Consider the following 18,570-nt stretch of genomic DNA (forward strand, 5'->3'; position numbering starts at 1 on the left):
TGGCTGTAGAACCCATTTGGATGTTTGTTTCTTCTGACAAACAGAAATGGAATTTACCTGAATTTAGGCACTGGCCCAGGAGTGAACATTCCTAGAACTGCCCTTAACTGCTCCCCTGCCAGACTGTTCCTTCTTTTTCATATCCATCTGTTGGGCCCACCATAACTTCCCAGAACCTTGCTGGGTCTGTAAAGAGAACCCTGCTGCGCTGAATTCGACCTCAGCATCATCACCATTCTGTTGGCAACCTCTGTGGTTGCCAAGAGGTTGTGGTGTGGCAAGACTCCTGTCCTGCCTGACTCCAGCTAGTGGTGTATAAAGGAACTCCTGCTCTAGCCTGACCCTAGCTGGTGGGTGGCCTGGGTCTCTGAGGATGCTTTCTTCCAGAATGGACAAAGGAGGACAGAGCGGGTTAGAAAAAGCTAATTATCAATCAGAGGTCAAGAATGACTGCTCAAAAGTGGACTTCTACCACTGAATGCTGCCTAACCACCCGAGCCTCAGTTTCCCCGTCTGTCAATGGGGCAAGCAGAGGAGGTATCAACTTCCACAGTACTGCCAAGAGGACAGAGAGTATGCGTTAAAGACTATGTGGTTCCTGGAGCTTTGTGTTAGCACTCTGTGAAGCAGGTAATTATGTGGGTCACGGGCCCCTGGGAGAACCTGATGCTATCTATGACTCCTTCCCAGCCCTTCCTACGCCCCCCAAAAACGTCATCTCTCAAAATAGCTCGCCCACGGTGCCAGGGTTTGACCCAGGTGTTCCTGGACCCAGGTGAAGGCACGGGCCTCTTCAATGCTCACTTCAACGGTGCCGTCTCCACTCGGTTCTCGAAGCCTCCACCTGTGGTTCACTAAACACGGCCACCCGCATCCGCACCACCCCTCCCAACCCCAACCCCCTCCCCCGCCTCTGCAGGGGGGCTGATCCCAGCTGCCTGCACAGCCCCCGAGGGTCCGAGCGGGCAGAGCGGCCGCAGGAGGGGGCGGGCCCGGCTGTCGGCCCGCCCCGCGTCGGGCTCGGGGTGAGGGCTCCGACCTATGACGGGAGGGAAACTCCTGTGTCCGGGGGGCGGGAGGGAAGCGTGCGGCTGAAAGGCACATTGATGCAGCCGGCGGTGGCCTCGGAGCGCGGCGGGGCCGGACTGGGATCACGTCTCGGCTCTCGGGTCGTCTCCTCCTCCTCCTCCTCCTCGCCTGCTCCGCGCGTCCCGGGGCCGCCGCGCGCCATGCGCCTCCAGGGCCCCGCCACCGGTTCCCCGCAGCGGCTCCTCGGCCTCCTGCTGCTCCTGCTGCTGCAGCTGCAGGCGCCGTCGAGCGCCTCCGAGACCCCCAAGGGGAAGCAAAAGGCTGTGCTCCGGCAGAGGGAGGTGGTGGACCTGGTGAGTCCGGTGGAGGGGACAGAGCCCCGAGCGGGGACGGGGGAGGGGGTGTATGTCTAGCGTGCGCCTGGGGGTCCCGCTTTGCCTGAGTCTCCAGGGAAGGAAGGACCTGGGCTTTGCGGGTAGTGGAGTCCTGGAACTGGCGAGGTAGACCGGTATGAGAGGGCCATCGTGAACCAGAGATGCGCCGCGGGTCGTGTGGGACGCCCCAGAGTACAGGGAGTCGCCCAATAATTTCTGACCTCTGAGCCCCCATCGATTCCCGACCCCCACCCCCCGCAGGGATGGAGAGGGTTAAGGCTGCAGTGAGAGTAGAATGGGGAGCTTGGGTAGGTTAGAACGTGGGCCAGGGAGCTGCCTGGGACACCCTGGGCTATCTGATCTCCTGGGTGGGCCTGGGCCAGGGACTTGCAATGTGTCCTTTGTTGAGGCTGGTGGCCACGTCTGCCAGCGGGAGAGAATAACAATCTTCACCCAACATCCGTCCAACTCTTTGTAACGTGATGACAGTGAGTCATGTTGGGTCATCCTCCTAGGGAGTATGGGCTGCAGTTTACTTTGTTGGACGACCACAGCTGGGCCAGGAATTGTTCAGAGGGTTTACGATCAGAAGGGGAAATGAAGGGGCCCAGCACTAACCTTCCAAGGACCCATTTCATTGTTCTGTTTAGACAGATGGGCAGCCCTTCCAGACACCCTGGGTCTTCAGCCTGTGAGCACCAGGTAGGAGCATCACAGCCGAACTAAGGGGAGAAGACAGTTACCAGGAGAGCAAATAAATAGCCCAAGTGCTTGCTGAAGGGGTAATCTATGGGAAGGCCTGTTTACTTAAAGCTCTTTCCTTCTAAAAGTCAACAAACCCAGTGAAGGGCAGAGTGGGTCTCTACCCTGAAGCAAGAGTGATTCTTTCAAAACCACTATATTCCTTGGTATATGATAAACTTCAATCTTTAAGCAGACAAATGTAGTGTTACAGGCATTCAGGACATAAGAGGGGGCATTTTTTTGATAAAAAACTGTTTCGAATTTGTTAAGCTGCCATTGTAAACTGAGCTAATAAGCCAAGCTCCCTGGAAGCTAGAACTATGCCAGATTCAAACGCTCTGTAAAAAAATTCCTGCCATTCCACACTGCACTTTTTGGTGTGGTGCTATGTAATTTTGCTCCACAAAGCAGACTGTGTGTTCAGGGCTACAGTTCTATTTTTAGTGCCTAAATTGTTTAAAACTGTACCAAATGAATGTGGTTCATGTGCAGTCTGCATTTTATGAATCTGTCGTTATGATACACAAAATACCCCCTTTCCCTATAAAGCTAGCAACTTTTTTTCTTTCCCTCCAAGGATTTACAGTACCTGCGGTTTCCCACAACTCTAGCCCGACTTGGAAAACTTTATTGTGCAGCCTGGCTCAGGTGCATCCTGTAATTGGATTTGGTTTTGCTGGGGGAAAAGAATCCACACAGTCATTAAGGTTTCAACAGATTCTATAAAGCAGCTTCTTTGTACAGGATCTTTCAAAGCCTTCCTTTCAAGCGTGCAACAAGCTCTGCCCCCTGGTGGCCAGTGAAAGAAACAGGGGTTCCTTCCACAGACATTTATGGAACCCCCTACCTGATACTAATCATGTGCTGGGTTAGTGAAAGAAGTGAAAGAAGGCAGATGTAATACCTGTGGAATCGAATTCAGTAAAATTATGTGGTCTCTGAAATGCAGCTTTTAGATAAAAAGGTGAATAAAAATTCTCAACCATGGCACAATTGACTTTTGGGGCCAGATGATTCTCTGTTACGGGGACTGTGCTGTGCATGTGGCATGCTTAGTAGCATCCCTGCCATCTACCCACTAGGTGCCAATAGCAATCTCTCCCTCCCAAGCTGTGACAACCAAAAATGTCTCCAGACATTGCCAGGTATCCTCTGGGGGACAAAATTGTCCCCGTTAAGAACTGCTCATATATAGAGAAATAAAACTTTGCTCTGAGGGGAATAACAGTGAAAAAAATCAAAGAATACCAGAAGTTTTATTGTTTCTCCCTTCCCACTTGAAATCTTTGTGTAAACATTGCCTATATCTGTTAGTGAAAGTAACCTATCTACTAAATGAAAATTAAAGTATATCTACTAAATTTAAATTTAAATCTACCAAGTAAAATTAAAGTATATCTACCAAAATGAAAATTAAGTATAAAATAAAGCCAACTAGAATGTTTTATACTTTAGCGTGTCTTTGAGTACTTTTGCAATTTTGTTAAATACGTTTCTTATTATTTCTCTGGCAGCAAATAAATAGAAGTGTCTTTTTTTTTTTTCTTAAAGTCAGGAAAATAGCACTGGTCAAAGTCATAAAAATCATTTAGCAAAATAAAGATCAAATTGGTGATGTGAGAAGATTGATTGGCAAACATTAGATACATAAGGATCTTTCCTAGGCAGTGTCATTACTGAATTTAATAATATGACCATATCCAATCCTAGATGGTGAAATTAAAAAATAAGCTTTGTTAGAGAAATGCAAATCAAAATTACAATGAGGTATCACCTCACACGGGTCAGAATGGCCATCATCAAAAAATCTACAAACAATAAATGCTGGAGAGGGTGTGGAGAAAAGGGAGCCCTCTTGCACTGCTGGTGGGAATGTAAATTGATACAGCCACTATGGAGAACAGTATGGAGGTTCCTTAAAAAACTAAAAATAGAACTACCATCCGACCCAGCAGTCCCACTACTGGGCATATACCCTGAGAAAACCATAATTCAAAAAGAGTCATGTACCACAATGTTCATTGCAGCTCTATTTACAATAGCCAGGACATGGAAGTAACCTAAGTGTCCAGCAACAGATGAATGGATAAAGAAGATGTGGCACATATATACAATGGAATATTACTCAGCCATAAAAAGAAATGAAATTGAATTATTTGTAGTGATGTGGATGGACCTAGAGTCTGTCATACAGAGTGAAGTAAGTCAGAAAGAGAAAAACAAATAACGGTATGCTAACACATATATATGGAATCTAAAAATTTTAAAAAATGGTTCTGATGAACCTAGGAGCAGGACAAGAATAAAGATGCAGACGTAGAGAATGGACTTGAGGACACGGGGAGGGGGAAGGGTAAGTTGGGACGAAGTGAGAGAGTGACATTGACATATATACACTACCAAATGTAAAATAGATAGCTAGTAGAAGCAGCTGAATAGCATAGGGAGATCAGCTCCGTGCTTTGTGACCACCTAGAGGGGTGGGATAGGGAAGGTGGGAGGGAGATGCAAGAGCGAGGGGATATGGGGATATATGTATACATATAGCTGATTCACTTTGTCATACAGCAGAAACTAACACAACATTGTAAAGCAATTATACTCCAATAAAGATGTTAAAAAAAAAGCTTTGAAGTTATTTTAATATATAAGGAATCTTGATTTTTTTTTTGTTCTCACTGGACAGTATATTTATAGAGAATGATAGTGTTAGATCATTTATACAAATAGGGATTGTTAAAGTAAAAATTTAAATGAATTGGGTGTGCGGTTTGAAGGGTCTAATAATTGACCAATTCAGGGATAGGCACAAGAATTAGGCAGATGGAGATCCAGCTTTACCACCGATGCAACTATATTGCTGTGTGTGGCTTATGGCTATGTGTGTTAGCCAGCAGGTTTGCTAATGCTCTCTTCCCCAGTCCTAGTCCACTCAAGGGAGTGGACACACTTGCTCTGGGCCACTATCTCACATGGTCTTGAGGAAATAATGAGAATAATCATGGCTGACTATACTACGTGCCAGGTACTGCTCTAGTACATGTTATGTATTATCTCACTTAAATCTCCTACAAGGTAAGAATCTTTATTATTTTTCCCCATATTTCAGTTAAGGAAACAGGCATTGAAATGTTGAATAACTTGCTCTGTCTCACATAGCTAATAAGTGGTGGAGCCAGGATTAAAATCCATAGTATATGACTCTAGAATCTATCACTCAACTTCTACGTGATACTACTGCACCACCCCCTCAAGGAAAACAGAGATAATCCTAGCACTTAAGAGTTTGTTAGATTACTGCCACCCTATTAAAGACTAATGGTCACTTGCAATGAGATTATTTATTCCTTCTTGGTGGGGAGGGCTGAGTGGGGTTGGAGGCCAGAAGTGTTCCAACACTTCCTCCACGTGAAAATAGGGAGGAGAAGCAGGTATGCTTATCCAACTTAGAGATATTGCCAGTGTAAGATAACTATTGAGTTAAGATTTCATTTTATAATTATATCTCTGAGAATTTATCTTAGGGAAATAATTGAAAAGAAGAAAAAAGCTATGTGGATAAAGATTTTCTTTACAATAATGTTAACGATAGAAAAAAATAGAAATAACGATCCCCAAATAGTGCAATGTTTGCATAAAATTGTAAAAGTATAATTCTGAAATCCAAGTCTCTTTACAAATGTAGGGTTAGAAGAAAAGAGCAGTATATCAAATTATGTCTACCTTATAATACAGCCATTTAAAAATTATGTATGCTTTTAATGAGCAGTAGAAAAAAGCAGGCAAATGAAATCATTTTCTCTTCTTTGTGTGTGTAAAGTCTGCAAAAAAAAAAGAATAGGAAAGAAATCCCAATATTTTAGAAATGACTTTAAAAATTTGTTCTTTATATATAAAAAATAACTCATCTGGAACATGGGCAAGTGGTATGAAGGGATTCTTGACTCCAAGGCCTCAAAATAAATGCAGTTCTGATCAGACTGAGTCTTTGAATCTTAAGTGAAGGGAGTTTTTCCCCCCGTTCTTTTTTCTGATGCAGTATAATGGCATGTGCTTACAAGGGCCCGCGGGGGTGCCTGGGCGAGATGGGAGCCCTGGGACCAATGGCATCCCTGGCACCCCTGGGGTCCCAGGTCGAGATGGATTCAAAGGAGAAAAGGGGGAATGCCTGAGGGAAGTCTTTGAGGAGCCGTGGACGCCTAACTATAAGCAGTGTTCGTGGAGTTCACTGAATTATGGCATAGACCTTGGAAAAATTGCGGTGAGTAAAGTCTGAATTATTTTAAAGTTGAAGTAAAACTTAAAGGTTTTCACAGTTGAGTGGTAATTTTAAGTGTGCTTTTATTTTATTTTTACTAAAAGACAAAAAATATTAAGGAATGGGTACCGTGTGACTTCTAACTTAGAATTAGTGAAAACATTGATAACATTTCAGAATTAATTTTATAAAGCTATTTCTGAGATAAATATATCACCATATTATTTTAACCCTAACAATACTTAAAATAACTTACTCTTTTTTTCTTTTTTAATGGAAACAAAAAGGGAGAGCATAGGTGTCTGTGTTGGACAAGTAAGCAACTTTCCAATCTTGTCCTAAAGTGATTTTAAATTAGTCTAAGAAATTCTGCTGTGGCTCCAGATATAAAGGTGGAAAGAAATATCCAAGAAATTAACACATGATTGGAATTATCTGGAGGTGGGGAGTCCATTGGTATTTGTCCTTATTCTGGGTAGCAGACCCAGCTTAAAATTGCTAAGCTTAAGCAAAGTAGAACGGACCAGAGATACACTACAATGACCATTTAAAATTATTCTGTAATATTTAGGGAGAAAAATTACTCAAAATAGCCTGTCTGGCAATGCATTTGGATTAATGACTCCGTCACTTTGATTAGTGTTTGCTTCCAAAGTAACTGGCGAGTCCACTGGGATGGCACAGAGTTGAAGCTGGTGCCATTTCAAGCCTCTTTCTTCTTTTGTTGACAAACTCTGTACATGGTTCTGTATCCACAATATATTATTCCTTGATATTAACCACTACTACCACCAGGCAAATAGACGAGATTTTATTTTCATAAAACTCTCAGGTTCTAAGTAGCAATCTGTGTATTATCCCTGCTCCTCTTTCAGCTCTTTAATGTCTGCTCTATTAGCTATAAAAATGTTTGAGACTGTCTTCATTTGATTTCTGTGTGGTCGAATTTCCATATAGCTTCCATAGTTTGGTGACTGTGACCAGTTATATTTTCACATGTGATTTCTTAGAAGGCATTTTGTTAAAATGTTGCCTACTTCTTTAAACACCTGACGTTGATAGACTGGTTGCTTATTTATAGTTCATCAAAATTGCTGGTTGAGTTCTCTCTAAAAACTTGCCCTATGGACTCTGGATTATTAATACAATATGTTTTCAAGTTCCTTTTAGCAGTGGTCAGAATGGGTTTGGGAGCCTTCTACGGGTAAAAGATAGTAGGACCAGGAGCCAATAGACAAACAAATTTTGCAAAGACCTGGGTCTTATCGTTGTGTCATGTAGGTAAGAGGCTAAAAACCCCACCTACGCTTTACTCCTGATACTGTTTTCTGTTGCTTAAAAAGAAACAGGTCAGGGACTTCCCTGGTGGTCCAGTGGTTAAGACTCCGTGCTCCCAATGCAGGGGGCCCGGGCTCGATCTCTGGTCAGGTAGCTAGATCCCGCATGCCACAACTAAAAGATCCCGCACAAGGCAATGAAGATTGCTCATGCCTCAACTAAGACCCAGTGCAGTCAAATAAATAAATAAATATTAAAAAAAAAAAAAAAGTAACAGGTCAAAGTAATATATATGGGCAGTGCTAGGCAGGGATTCTGTGTTGTTTACTGTTGTATCTGTAGTATCCAGAACATAGGAAATAATTTTGGAATAAAAAGAAAAGTAAATACATAGACTGTTTTGGTCTAAAATACTGAAGACTGGCTGTTTTTGGTAAAAACTGAAAGATACCCTCAATGGAGTGAATAATTCTAAGAAAGCCATAATTCTATTTTCTTAGAGTTTCTAATATCAGAGTCTCTTTTCCATCTTGCAGAGAACTGCTTTCCCTCTGTAAAAGCTAAGCTTTTTAAATGCAGTTTGGGAAAAAGGATCATTAAATAAAATGCACAATACAATTTGAAAGCATCTTTTTAATTAAAATGAAAATGCTAATTAAGTCCTATTTCTGTGTTTGTGACAGGAGTGTACATTCACAAAGATGCGTTCGAACAGCGCCCTAAGAGTCTTGTTCAGTGGCTCGCTTCGGTTAAAATGCAGAAGCGCATGCTGTCAGCGTTGGTATTTCACGTTCAATGGAGCTGAATGTTCAGGACCTCTTCCTATTGAAGCCATAATTTATTTGGACCAAGGAAGCCCTGAACTGAATTCGACAATTAATATTCATCGCACTTCTTCTGGTACGTAGAATGGGGACATTACAGAATGTGCCTCAGATCTTTAGAGACCAAAGATTAGTTTTCTGTCCACTATCATGGTAGATCATAGCAAGCTTTCTGTGCATAATTCTCAATCCTGGTTGCACTTCAGAATTTCTTATAGATCTTTTAAAAACTATGTGGATGCCTGGGTCTCATCTCTGATCAACTGAATCAGAATCTTGGGGTAAGACCCCAGCAGCTGTAGTTTTTAAAAGATCATAAGGTTGAAAATCACTGAGTTAGATGAAATGGCGAAATAGCCAATAATGCCGTAGAGCAGTGGTTTTCAACCTTAGCTATACCTTGTGTTCAACTGGGGAACTTTAAAAAAATCACCGTGCCTGGGTAACACTCCTCCATGAAGGCTGACTTAATGGGTCTGGTTGCACCCCAGGCAATGGGACTTCCAAAGTCTCTCCTGGGGCTTCCCTGGTGGCGCAGCGGTTGAGAGTCCGCCTGCCGATGCAGGGGACGCGGGTTCGTGCCCCGGTCCGGGAAGATCCCACATGCCGCGGAGCGGCTGGGCCCGTGAGCCATGGCCGCTGAGCCTGCGTGTCCGGAGCCTGTGCTCCGCAACGGGAGAGGCCACGACAATGAGAGGCCTGCTTACCGCAAAAACAAACGAAGTCTCTCCTGGTTATCTCAATGTTCAGCCAAGCTTGAGAACCACTCGCTTAGATTGATAAGAAGGCTGATTTCTCTGCCTTGTTCTTCAAAAAGGTAGGTACAGTCTGCTGCATTTGTAGAAGAGAACATTTCTATATTGATCCTGCATTCTCTGTTTGCTTCTACCTCCTATAAAAGAAACGACATTCGATTAAACCAGTGGTCACTTAAGCTGTTAAAAAAAAAACACCTTGGACTTCCCTGGTGGTCCAGTGGTTAAAACTCTACGCTCACACTGCAGGGGGCACGGGTTCCATCCCTGGTCAGGGAAGATCCCTCATGCTGTGCGTGGCCAAAAAAACCCAAAACTATTGGGTTTTTTGTTTTGTTTTGTTTTTGTTGAGTTTTTTGGGGTTTGTTTTGCTGTATTTTAAGGTTCATTGAAAGAGTTTAGAAGCTACCAAAAGTAGAAGGGGAAAAAACTACCGATTAATGTCATCACCCAGACACACCACTATGAGTATTTGGCTGCCAGCTGTTTTGCTTTCTTGAGCTGCTGTGTGGCAGGAGCTGGGGGTGCGGCACACCGTAACAACACATGCCGAGAGAATCACAAGGTGTCCATAGCGATAGCTTCATTTCCCTGATTTCTTGAAAGGATTTCTCACGAATCTTGTACTTAAAAATGTCAGAGGGAAGAGAAGAGATCCCCTCACTGCTAACCGGAAGAAATATTTCAGCATTCTTAGGGATCAAGTCAGATACTGATCCCCCAACTTAATAGAGCACATTTATCCCTAAGAAATCAAGGGCATCCCTTCCATTTTCTTCCTCAGATCCCCACAATATCCTCAAGATGTAAAGAAGATACTTTAACCCCTTCTCTCTGCACACAGAGGAGGTCCAGGGAAATAAAGTATCTTACCCTGAACAGTAGGCCCATTGTTCTGGAGAGCAGAAACCAGAGCCCTGCTCTCTTGTCTCCCAGGACAAGGTTTGATCAGATGAAAAAGCCTCTTCACTAAGTTCTGTGCTGTAAATGAAGAGGTGCTTTCCATCTGAGAAGCAGTCACTAAAATTTTTTAAATCTGGGTATAAAATACAAAATTTGACTAGGAAATGATATGTGTTTAAATAGTAGTTGATATAAGCAACTTACTTACTATTGTAGTATCTTTAAATGTGTGTGTTAATATCTTGCTATAATGTAAGCTCTCAGGCCTAGGAACTGTGACCTATACATACATATACTTTGTAAATTATTTAACATAGCATTTCCCAACCATGTTGTGGAAACTTATTTGGTGTGATCAGTTGGGTAGAATGTCAGAAGTAATTTGTTATTCATAACAGTTTTTGTCTTAAGATGAGTTAAAGGTTACCTCTATAATAAATTCCCTTGCACACTGGTACTCTTTCTCGAGGGAAAGGAAAGGGATGCACTTACAGTTTGCACATCAGAGGATGACGTTAAGCCTTGGATATGTCCATGGGAGTTTGACATACATTAGGATGTCGTCTTCTTACCTGGATCTAGGAGGAAAACAGGTTGAGAACCCCTAATCCAACATAGTTTAGGTGTTTAATAAGCTGCAGTACTACCTTATCACAGCGAAAATGTTCATTCATTTAAAAAACATTATTTCATTTGTTAAAGACCATGAAGTGACCACTTGACTCTCCCCGTGTGAGGCTGACACTAAACGCAAACTTGTCTGACCTCCTATGGGATTAAGTGAACAAATTTTTAGACCGTGGATGTCAAGACCTTGGGAGAACATGAGGATTTCTAGGCTTTCTCACCTGGCATGATACTGAGAATTCTAGATTAAATGGGATTGTGGGCACGCACTGCTTAGTTCTCCCAACTTTGAAAGGGGCCTGAACCAGTCACAGGTCCCCGGATTCAGAGGGACTTGCCTTCAATTCACTGATGTCACAGCTGGTGGAAGCAGATTGCTTTAGGCCTGCAACCCCTGGCTCGGTTCAAATGCACTAACCTTAACCAGATAGGAAAACTAACCAGTCACATGTGGTCATCCCTACCCTACTTATATGTAAGAACCGGTTTTCTTAAAGAATGTGCCAATCTGCCAACCTTTTCCCCCTGACACAGACGTCAAAGGGGTTGTACCTTTTGCCTATTAAAATCAACACTAGGGGAATTTTTTTTTAAGATATTAACCATGTATTTCTTCTTTAGGTCTTTTTTAAAAAATTAATTTATTTATTTTTATATTTATTTTCGGCTGTGTTGGGTCTTCATTTCTGTGCGAGGGCTTTCTCTAGTTGAGGCAAGCAGGGGCCACTCTTCATCGCGGTGTGTGGGCCTCTCACTATCGCGGCCTCTCTTGTTGTGGAGCACAGGCTTCAGACACGCAGGCTCAGTAGTTGTGGCGCACGAGACTAGCTGCTCCGCGGCATGTGGGATCCTCCCAGACCAGGGCTCGAACCCGTGTCCCCTGCATTGGCAGGCAGATTCTCAACCACTGCACCACCAGGGAAGCCCCTGGGGGAATTTTTTAATGTTGGAGAAGAGCCTTGATAAGGAATGCAACTTATATATATTAGTATGTGAAAGTCGAGAGGACCTGTGAAAAGGCACGTGTTTATAAAGCATAAAAACACAGAGGAAAAACAGGATTTACTTAGTTTTTTGTTTTTTTCATGATGAGGAAATTCCGGATTGAAGGACTGATACAATGATTATGTTAGAATTACTTTTAATGTTATAAAAGTCCTTTTTTTTCTAGTTGAATACCATCAAGTGTATACAGGTAAGTGTTGGAAAGGGCTTTCTTTAAAAAAGACTTACAGATCACGTCAAAGTCTTGGCTTTTAAAAGTGTAGGCTTCCTGGGCTTCCCTGGTGGCGCAGTGGTTGAGAGTCCCCCTGCCGATGCAGGGGACACGGGTTCGTGGCCTGGTCCGGGAAGATCCCACATGCCGCGGAGCGGCTGGGCCCGTGAGCCATGGCCGCTGGGCCTGCGCATCCGGAGCCTGTGCTCCGCAACGGGAGAGGCCACAACAGTGAGAGGCCTGCGTACCGCAAAAAGAAAAAAACAAAAGTGAGGCTTCCTTTGTTTAGTCAAATAAATTTCTTTTTTTTTTGTTTTAGGTCATCTCTGTAACTAAACAAAGTCTCCCTTTATGATTAAAACCTCTAAGAAAATTCCACGTGAAGCTTATTTCACAGAATGGATATATGTATACATCTTTAAAAAATATTTATGTGCTAAGAAAAAGAGAACTTATCTTTATGAGACCTTTATTAAGTATTAGCATTTTTAATTCCCTGTACATTAAGTAGATTTAACCTAGCTTGCTGAAGTAATACAGTTGAGCTAAAGGTTTTTGCTTTTTGTTCTATAGAGACTTGTAATTCTCACCTTGTTTTGCAGTGGAAGGACTCTGTGAAGGAATTGGTGCCGGACTAGTGGACATTGCTATCTGGGTTGGAACTTGCTCAGATTACCCGAAAGGAGATGCCTCTACGGGGTGGAATTCGGTGTCTCGTATCATTATTGAAGAGCTACCAAAATAAATCCTTTCATTTTTGTTCGCTACCTCTCTTGTATTATACCTTTGAATGGTTCATTTTTGTGACCCCTTATATAATTTTTATGTGTACATCTGAATGAAAAAACAAAATTAAATGTGTTTACAGACCAAAGTGTGATTTCACACTGTTTTTAGATCCAGTATTCATTTTCCTTCCATCAAAACTGGTTTTGGGATTTTGTAGAAGATTAAAATACTTTCTTCATATTCCCATTCCCTGAACCTATAATTTGGAATGTTATTGTGGTCTCCGTTTCTTTCCTGTTCTCTTAGTGTAGCACTTTTTAAAATATAAAAGCTACCACTCTTTGTATAAGTTGTAAATGTTCAGAATTGTTTAATATCTGTGAAATAAAACTTATTTCAAACAACCTTAATATCTTTAGCATAATTGCCACTAAAATCAGGGTTTCTGGTACTTTATATCTGGAGAGTTGAGGATAAACCTGATTTTGTATTTATCCTTTTGACAATCATGTTTTAAATTTAGTACAATAGTCCTGTTCCATATTTTGAGGGATTCAAAGAGAAAGTGATATTTACGTGTCAGGAAATGCACTAGCACTTTAGAAATTTTATCTTAATTTAACAAAGAGTAAAAAGACGGGGACTCTGGTCTCAAATTGCTTACCATTTGGAAGGGAAACTAAGATACAAAAATAACAAATCAAAGATTAATATGTTGATTGTGACAAAAGTTGTTGAAGAGATGGTATAATTCAAAGAAAGACCTATCATTTCTGGCTGAGGTGATCAGAAAGAATTCATGATGAAGTAAGTACAGGTGTTAAGACTGATAAAGTTAAGTAAATCCTGGGCTTGACTTGGAAGTGTCAGTATGAACTCATAAGTTACTTTGTCTTAAGTAAAGCTATAAAACAATTAACAATAGAATCTCCTAGCTTTGTTTACTGAAAAGACCTAGAAATAATGACCAAACTAGTATTGCCCAGATTGTGATCTCTATATACCATTTTCTACTAAAAGGAACTAAGGCTCCTTGAAGAAATGGGTGATTTCAGCTCTGGGGCAGGAAATGTACAAGATGAGCCTGGAACATCTTGGCAACTATGAAAGACAACTCAACAGGATCCAAGAGCCAATGTGGATTGGTTCTCACTGGCAGAGATGATACGATTTAAGCATCAATGAAGATAACAACTGGAATGGTTTGAAACACATCAGATAAGTTTAAATGCATGAGTTCATAATGATATTAAAATAAAATTCATTGGTCAACTTAGAGGATGCCAGGAAATCAACTTGTTACTTCGAAATTTGGGGAAAAAAGCAAAGCATTTGTTCTGCTTTCTCTGCATGAACTGTATTTCTGGGTAACCAACTTGTTGATGAAGGAAAATTTCTCTATAGAATGTGTGTGTGTGTGTGTATTTTATAGCACTATATATTGGTATAGATACCAAATGAAAAAAGTGATAGGATATCCCTCTTTTCAACCCTTCATGATTTCAGGGCTCTAGCAATGATCATCAATGACTGATAACATTCCAGCATGAGAAGAAGACTATGCCCCCGAAGGAAAGCACATTACACTCCCCAAGAAGTTGTTTTGCAAGAAAGAATCAAACCTGGATCTGATTTAGCCTCCAGATACAACCGTTAAATTTTAGGCAATACAGGGGATAGAAGAATATGTTAATTGACATATCAGGATTATAATCAGCAAATCAGGACTATGGGAAACTTGAAAGGCAGCTGGGTTTCTTCAACACATATCCTGCAACAAAAGAGAAAAAGGAAAACATGGATTAAAAGGTTTAATAGATATGAACTCTTTTCAGTGTTTGGACTTTATTTGGGTGCTTGAGGTAGTTCAGGACATTTAAACATTGATAGATATTTGATATAAAATGATTTGGGGGTTTGGTGTGAAGTAGTATTGTGGTTATTTCAAAATAGCATTTATATTTTAGAGATACAGAAATATTCAAGATAAAGTGATATGATGCCTGGAATTTGCTTCAGAATAACCTGGAAAGGAAAAGTGGGTGAGAGGGGGTCTAGATGAAATCATGTTGAAGATAGGTAGAAGTTAACCAAGATGGGTAAAAACTGTGACAAGTGGGGACTGGGATTAAGGACACATTGAGTGGAGACCAGAACGTTAGTTAAGACCTCTTTGAATTGGCACAGACTGTGAAGGTATTTGTGTCCCATGTGAATGCCCACCAAAGGCCATCAGCTGCACAAGAGGCTCTTAATGATGAGGTGGACAAAGTACCTCGCTATGGATGTGAGTCAGCTTCTTTCCCCAGCACTGCAGTGCTAGTTCAATAGACCCCTAAACAAAGAGGCTGAGGTGGCAAGGATGGAGGTTATGTATGGATTCGACAACATGTAATTTCCCTTACTAAGGCTGGCCCGGCCAGTGCTTCTGCTGAGTGCCTAATGGGCCAACAGAGAGTCCAGCCTGGAGTCTCTAATATGGCATCATTCCCAGGGGGACAAGCCAGTCACCTAGTGGCAGGCTGATTACACTGGACTTCTATCATGGAGGGGCAGAGATCTGTTCTCATGGAAATAGACCTATATTCTGGATACAGATTTGTCTTCCCTGCCCTTAATGCTTCTGCTAGCACTACCATTCATGGACTCACAAGAATGCCTTATCCACCACCTTACATTCTAAACAGGATTGTTTCTTTTATATATGTATATATATATTTTTTTATTTATTTGGCTGTGCTGGTTCTTAGTTGCAGCATGTGGGATCTTCATTGCCGCATGCGGGATCTTTAGTTGTGACGTGCAGGATCTAGGTCCCTGACCAGGGATTGAACCCAGGCCCCCCTGCATTGAGATCATGGAGTCTTAACTGCTGGACCACCAGGTAAGTCTCTAAACAGCATTGTTTCTGATCAAGAAACTTCATGTCACAGCGAAGAAGTGCAGCGATAGGGCTTGTCCCATGGAATTAACTCGTCTTTCCACATCCCCCATCACCTGGGAGTGACTGGCCTAAATGAGAGGGGAAATGGTTACTGAGGACTCATTGATGGTACCAGTTGGTAGACAACATCCTGAAAGAATGGGGTTCTGTCTTACAGGTGCAGTATATGCTTTGGATCAGAAAGCATTACATGGTGTTCTCGCTCCTATAGCCAGAATACAAGTGGCAGAAGTGCAAGTGGCTTCTCTCACTATTACATCTTATAACCCATTTGCAGATTTTTGCTTCCTGTCCTGACAACTTTGAGCTCTGCTGGTTTGGATATCTAAGTATCCAATAAGGGAATGCTTCTGCCAGGGGATACAACAATGTTTCCACCGAATTGGAAGATGAGACTATGTGTTTAAAATAACAGAAAGGTCTTTATCCCCTGGTTTCTGTGGGTCAAGGATCTAGGAGCAGGTTAGCTGAGTCCTCTGCTCAGGGTGTCACTGTGCTGAAATCAAAGTGCTGGCTGAGGCTGCAATCTCACCTGGGGCTCAGGGTCCTCTGCACAGGTCATGTGGTCGTTAGCAGAACTCGGTGCCTTGCAGCTGCATGATTAACGTCCCTGTTCTCTTGCTGTCAGCTGGGGATGGCTCTCAGCACCTGGAGGTCGTTCTCAGGGCCTTGCCACGCAGCCCCTCCTATCTCAACATGGCTGTTTTGCTTCCAGACTAGCAAGAGAACTCTTCTGCTTTTTTAGTGTTCTGAAACATGTTTTTATCTTTCATTTAACATTAAGAACATCTTTGTTGTTGTTGTTGTTCTTGTTTTGGTGGGATTTTTTTTGTTTTTGGGGGGTTTTTTTGGCCGCTAGTACAGCATGCAGGATCTTAGTTCCCCGACCAGGGATCGAACCCGTTCCCCTCTGCAGTGGAAGCACAGAGTCTTAACCACTGGATCACCAGGGAAGTCCCAAGAATGTCTTTTCATGTAGACAAATGTATGTTTACCTCATCCTCGTAAACAGCTGCACAGCATTCCATTGTGGTAATAGATCATCATTTATTTAGCTAGACCCTAGTGACTGACTGACTTAACATTGCTTTCTATTCCCGCTGTTTCAAACAATGCTGCAGTGAAATTTCCTTGCACACACGGTATGTCCTGGGGCATTTCTGCAAGAGTGCCTGTCGGGCAAATTATCCCTGGGTCCAAGAGGAAGCATGTTTCAAATTTTGATATATCACTGACTTACCCTCAATTATTATGACAATTTTCACTCCTGCCAATAGTGTTGGAGAATTTCTGTTCTCCCTACCCTAGCCAGCATGGGATCTTATGAAACTTTTTTTTCCTTCCAGTTTCCTTGAGATATAACTGACATACAGCACTGTATAAGTTTAAGGTGCATGGCGTAATGATTGGGCTTAAGTACATCTTGAAATGATTATCACAATAAGTTTAGTGAACCTCCATCATCTCATACAGATACAAAATAAAAGAGAAAAAAATGTTTTTCTCCTTCTGATGAGAACTTAGAACTTAGTTTCTTAACAGCCTTCACAGATAACATACAGCAGTGTCAATTACATTTATCATGTACATTACATCCCTAGTACTTATTTCTGTAACTGGAAGTTTGTACCTTTTGACTATTTTCATCCACTTCCCCCTCCCCTCAGTCCCCACCTCTAGTAACCACAAATCTGATCTCTTTTTCCATAAGTTTGTCTGTTTCTTTTTGAAACCTCATTGACCTACAACACTATGTTAGTTCCTTTTGTGCAATATGGTGATTCGATATTTCTATACATTTCAAAATAATCGCCATGATAAGTCTGGTTGGCAACCAGCTGTTTGTTTTCTGAATCTATGACTCTGTTTCTGTTTTGTTGTGCTTGTTCATTTGTTTTGTTTTTTAGATTCCACATATAAGTGAAACCAAACAATATTTGTCTTTGTAAATATCTTCTTTCATTCAGTAGGTGGCCTTTTTTTTTTTCGTGAATAGATGTTGGATTTTGTCAAAAGATTTTTCTTCATCTATTGAGCTGATCATATGATTTCTATTCTTCAGTTTGTTAATGTGGTGTGTCACACTGATGGGTTGGTAGATATTGAATCTCTTTCATCCCTGGAATAAATCCCACTTGATCATGGTGTATGATCCTCTTAATGTGTTGTTGAATTCAGTTTGCTAATATTTTGTTGAGGATTTTTGCATCTGTGTTCATCAGTGATATTGGCCTGTAATTTTGTTTTCTTGTGTTCTCTTTGTCTAGTTTTGGTATCAGGGTGATGCTGGCCTAGTAGAATAAGTTCTGAAGAGTTCCTTCCTCTGCAATCTTTTGAACTACTTTGAGAAGGGTAGATGTTAACTCTTCTTTAAATGTTTGGTAGAATTCACCTGTGAAGCCATCTGGTCTGGGATTTTTTGTTTGTTGGGAGATTTTTTACTGCAGACTCAATTTCATTCCTGGTCATTCATCTGTTCATATTTTCTACTTCTTCCTGATTCAGTCAGGAGATTGTACCTTTATTGGAATTTGTCCTCTTCTTCTAGTTTGTCCACTTTATTGACATATAGTTGTTCATTATAATCTCTTATGATCCTTTGTACTTCTGTAGTGTTTGTTGTAACTGCCCCTTTTTGTTTATGATTTTATTTTGGGGGGGCCTTCTCTTTTTTTCTTGATGAGTCTGGCTAAAGGTTTATCGATTTTGTTTATCTTTTCAAAGAACCAGGTCTTAATTTCATTGATCTTTTCTATTTTTTTTTTAGTCACTATTTCATTTATTTCTGCTCTGATCTTGATATCTTTCCTTAACTAACTTTGGGTATTGTTTATTGTTCCTTTAGATGTAAGTTTAGATTGTTGATTTGATATTTTTCTTGCTTTCTGA

General features: G+C 41.5%; 1 protein-coding gene across 1 annotated transcript; it reads left to right on the forward strand.

Annotated features, from left to right (window-relative positions):
• The first annotated feature begins 1,032 nt into the window (after positions 1–1,032).
• CTHRC1 (collagen triple helix repeat containing 1) lies at positions 1,033–13,147 on the forward strand. Its single transcript, XM_004275319.4, has 4 exons — positions 1,033–1,382; positions 6,187–6,408; positions 8,367–8,583; positions 12,611–13,147. The coding sequence occupies exons 1-4, from the start codon at positions 1,107–1,109 to the stop codon at positions 12,751–12,753; spliced, it is 858 nt and encodes a 285-aa protein (XP_004275367.1). The 5' UTR covers positions 1,033–1,106; the 3' UTR covers positions 12,754–13,147.
• The last annotated feature ends 5,423 nt before the right edge of the window (positions 13,148–18,570 follow it).

The sequence above is a fragment of the Orcinus orca genome, chromosome 17 (genome assembly GCF_937001465.1).
Source record: "Orcinus orca chromosome 17, mOrcOrc1.1, whole genome shotgun sequence".
Classification (NCBI taxonomy): domain Eukaryota; kingdom Metazoa; phylum Chordata; class Mammalia; order Artiodactyla; family Delphinidae; genus Orcinus; species Orcinus orca.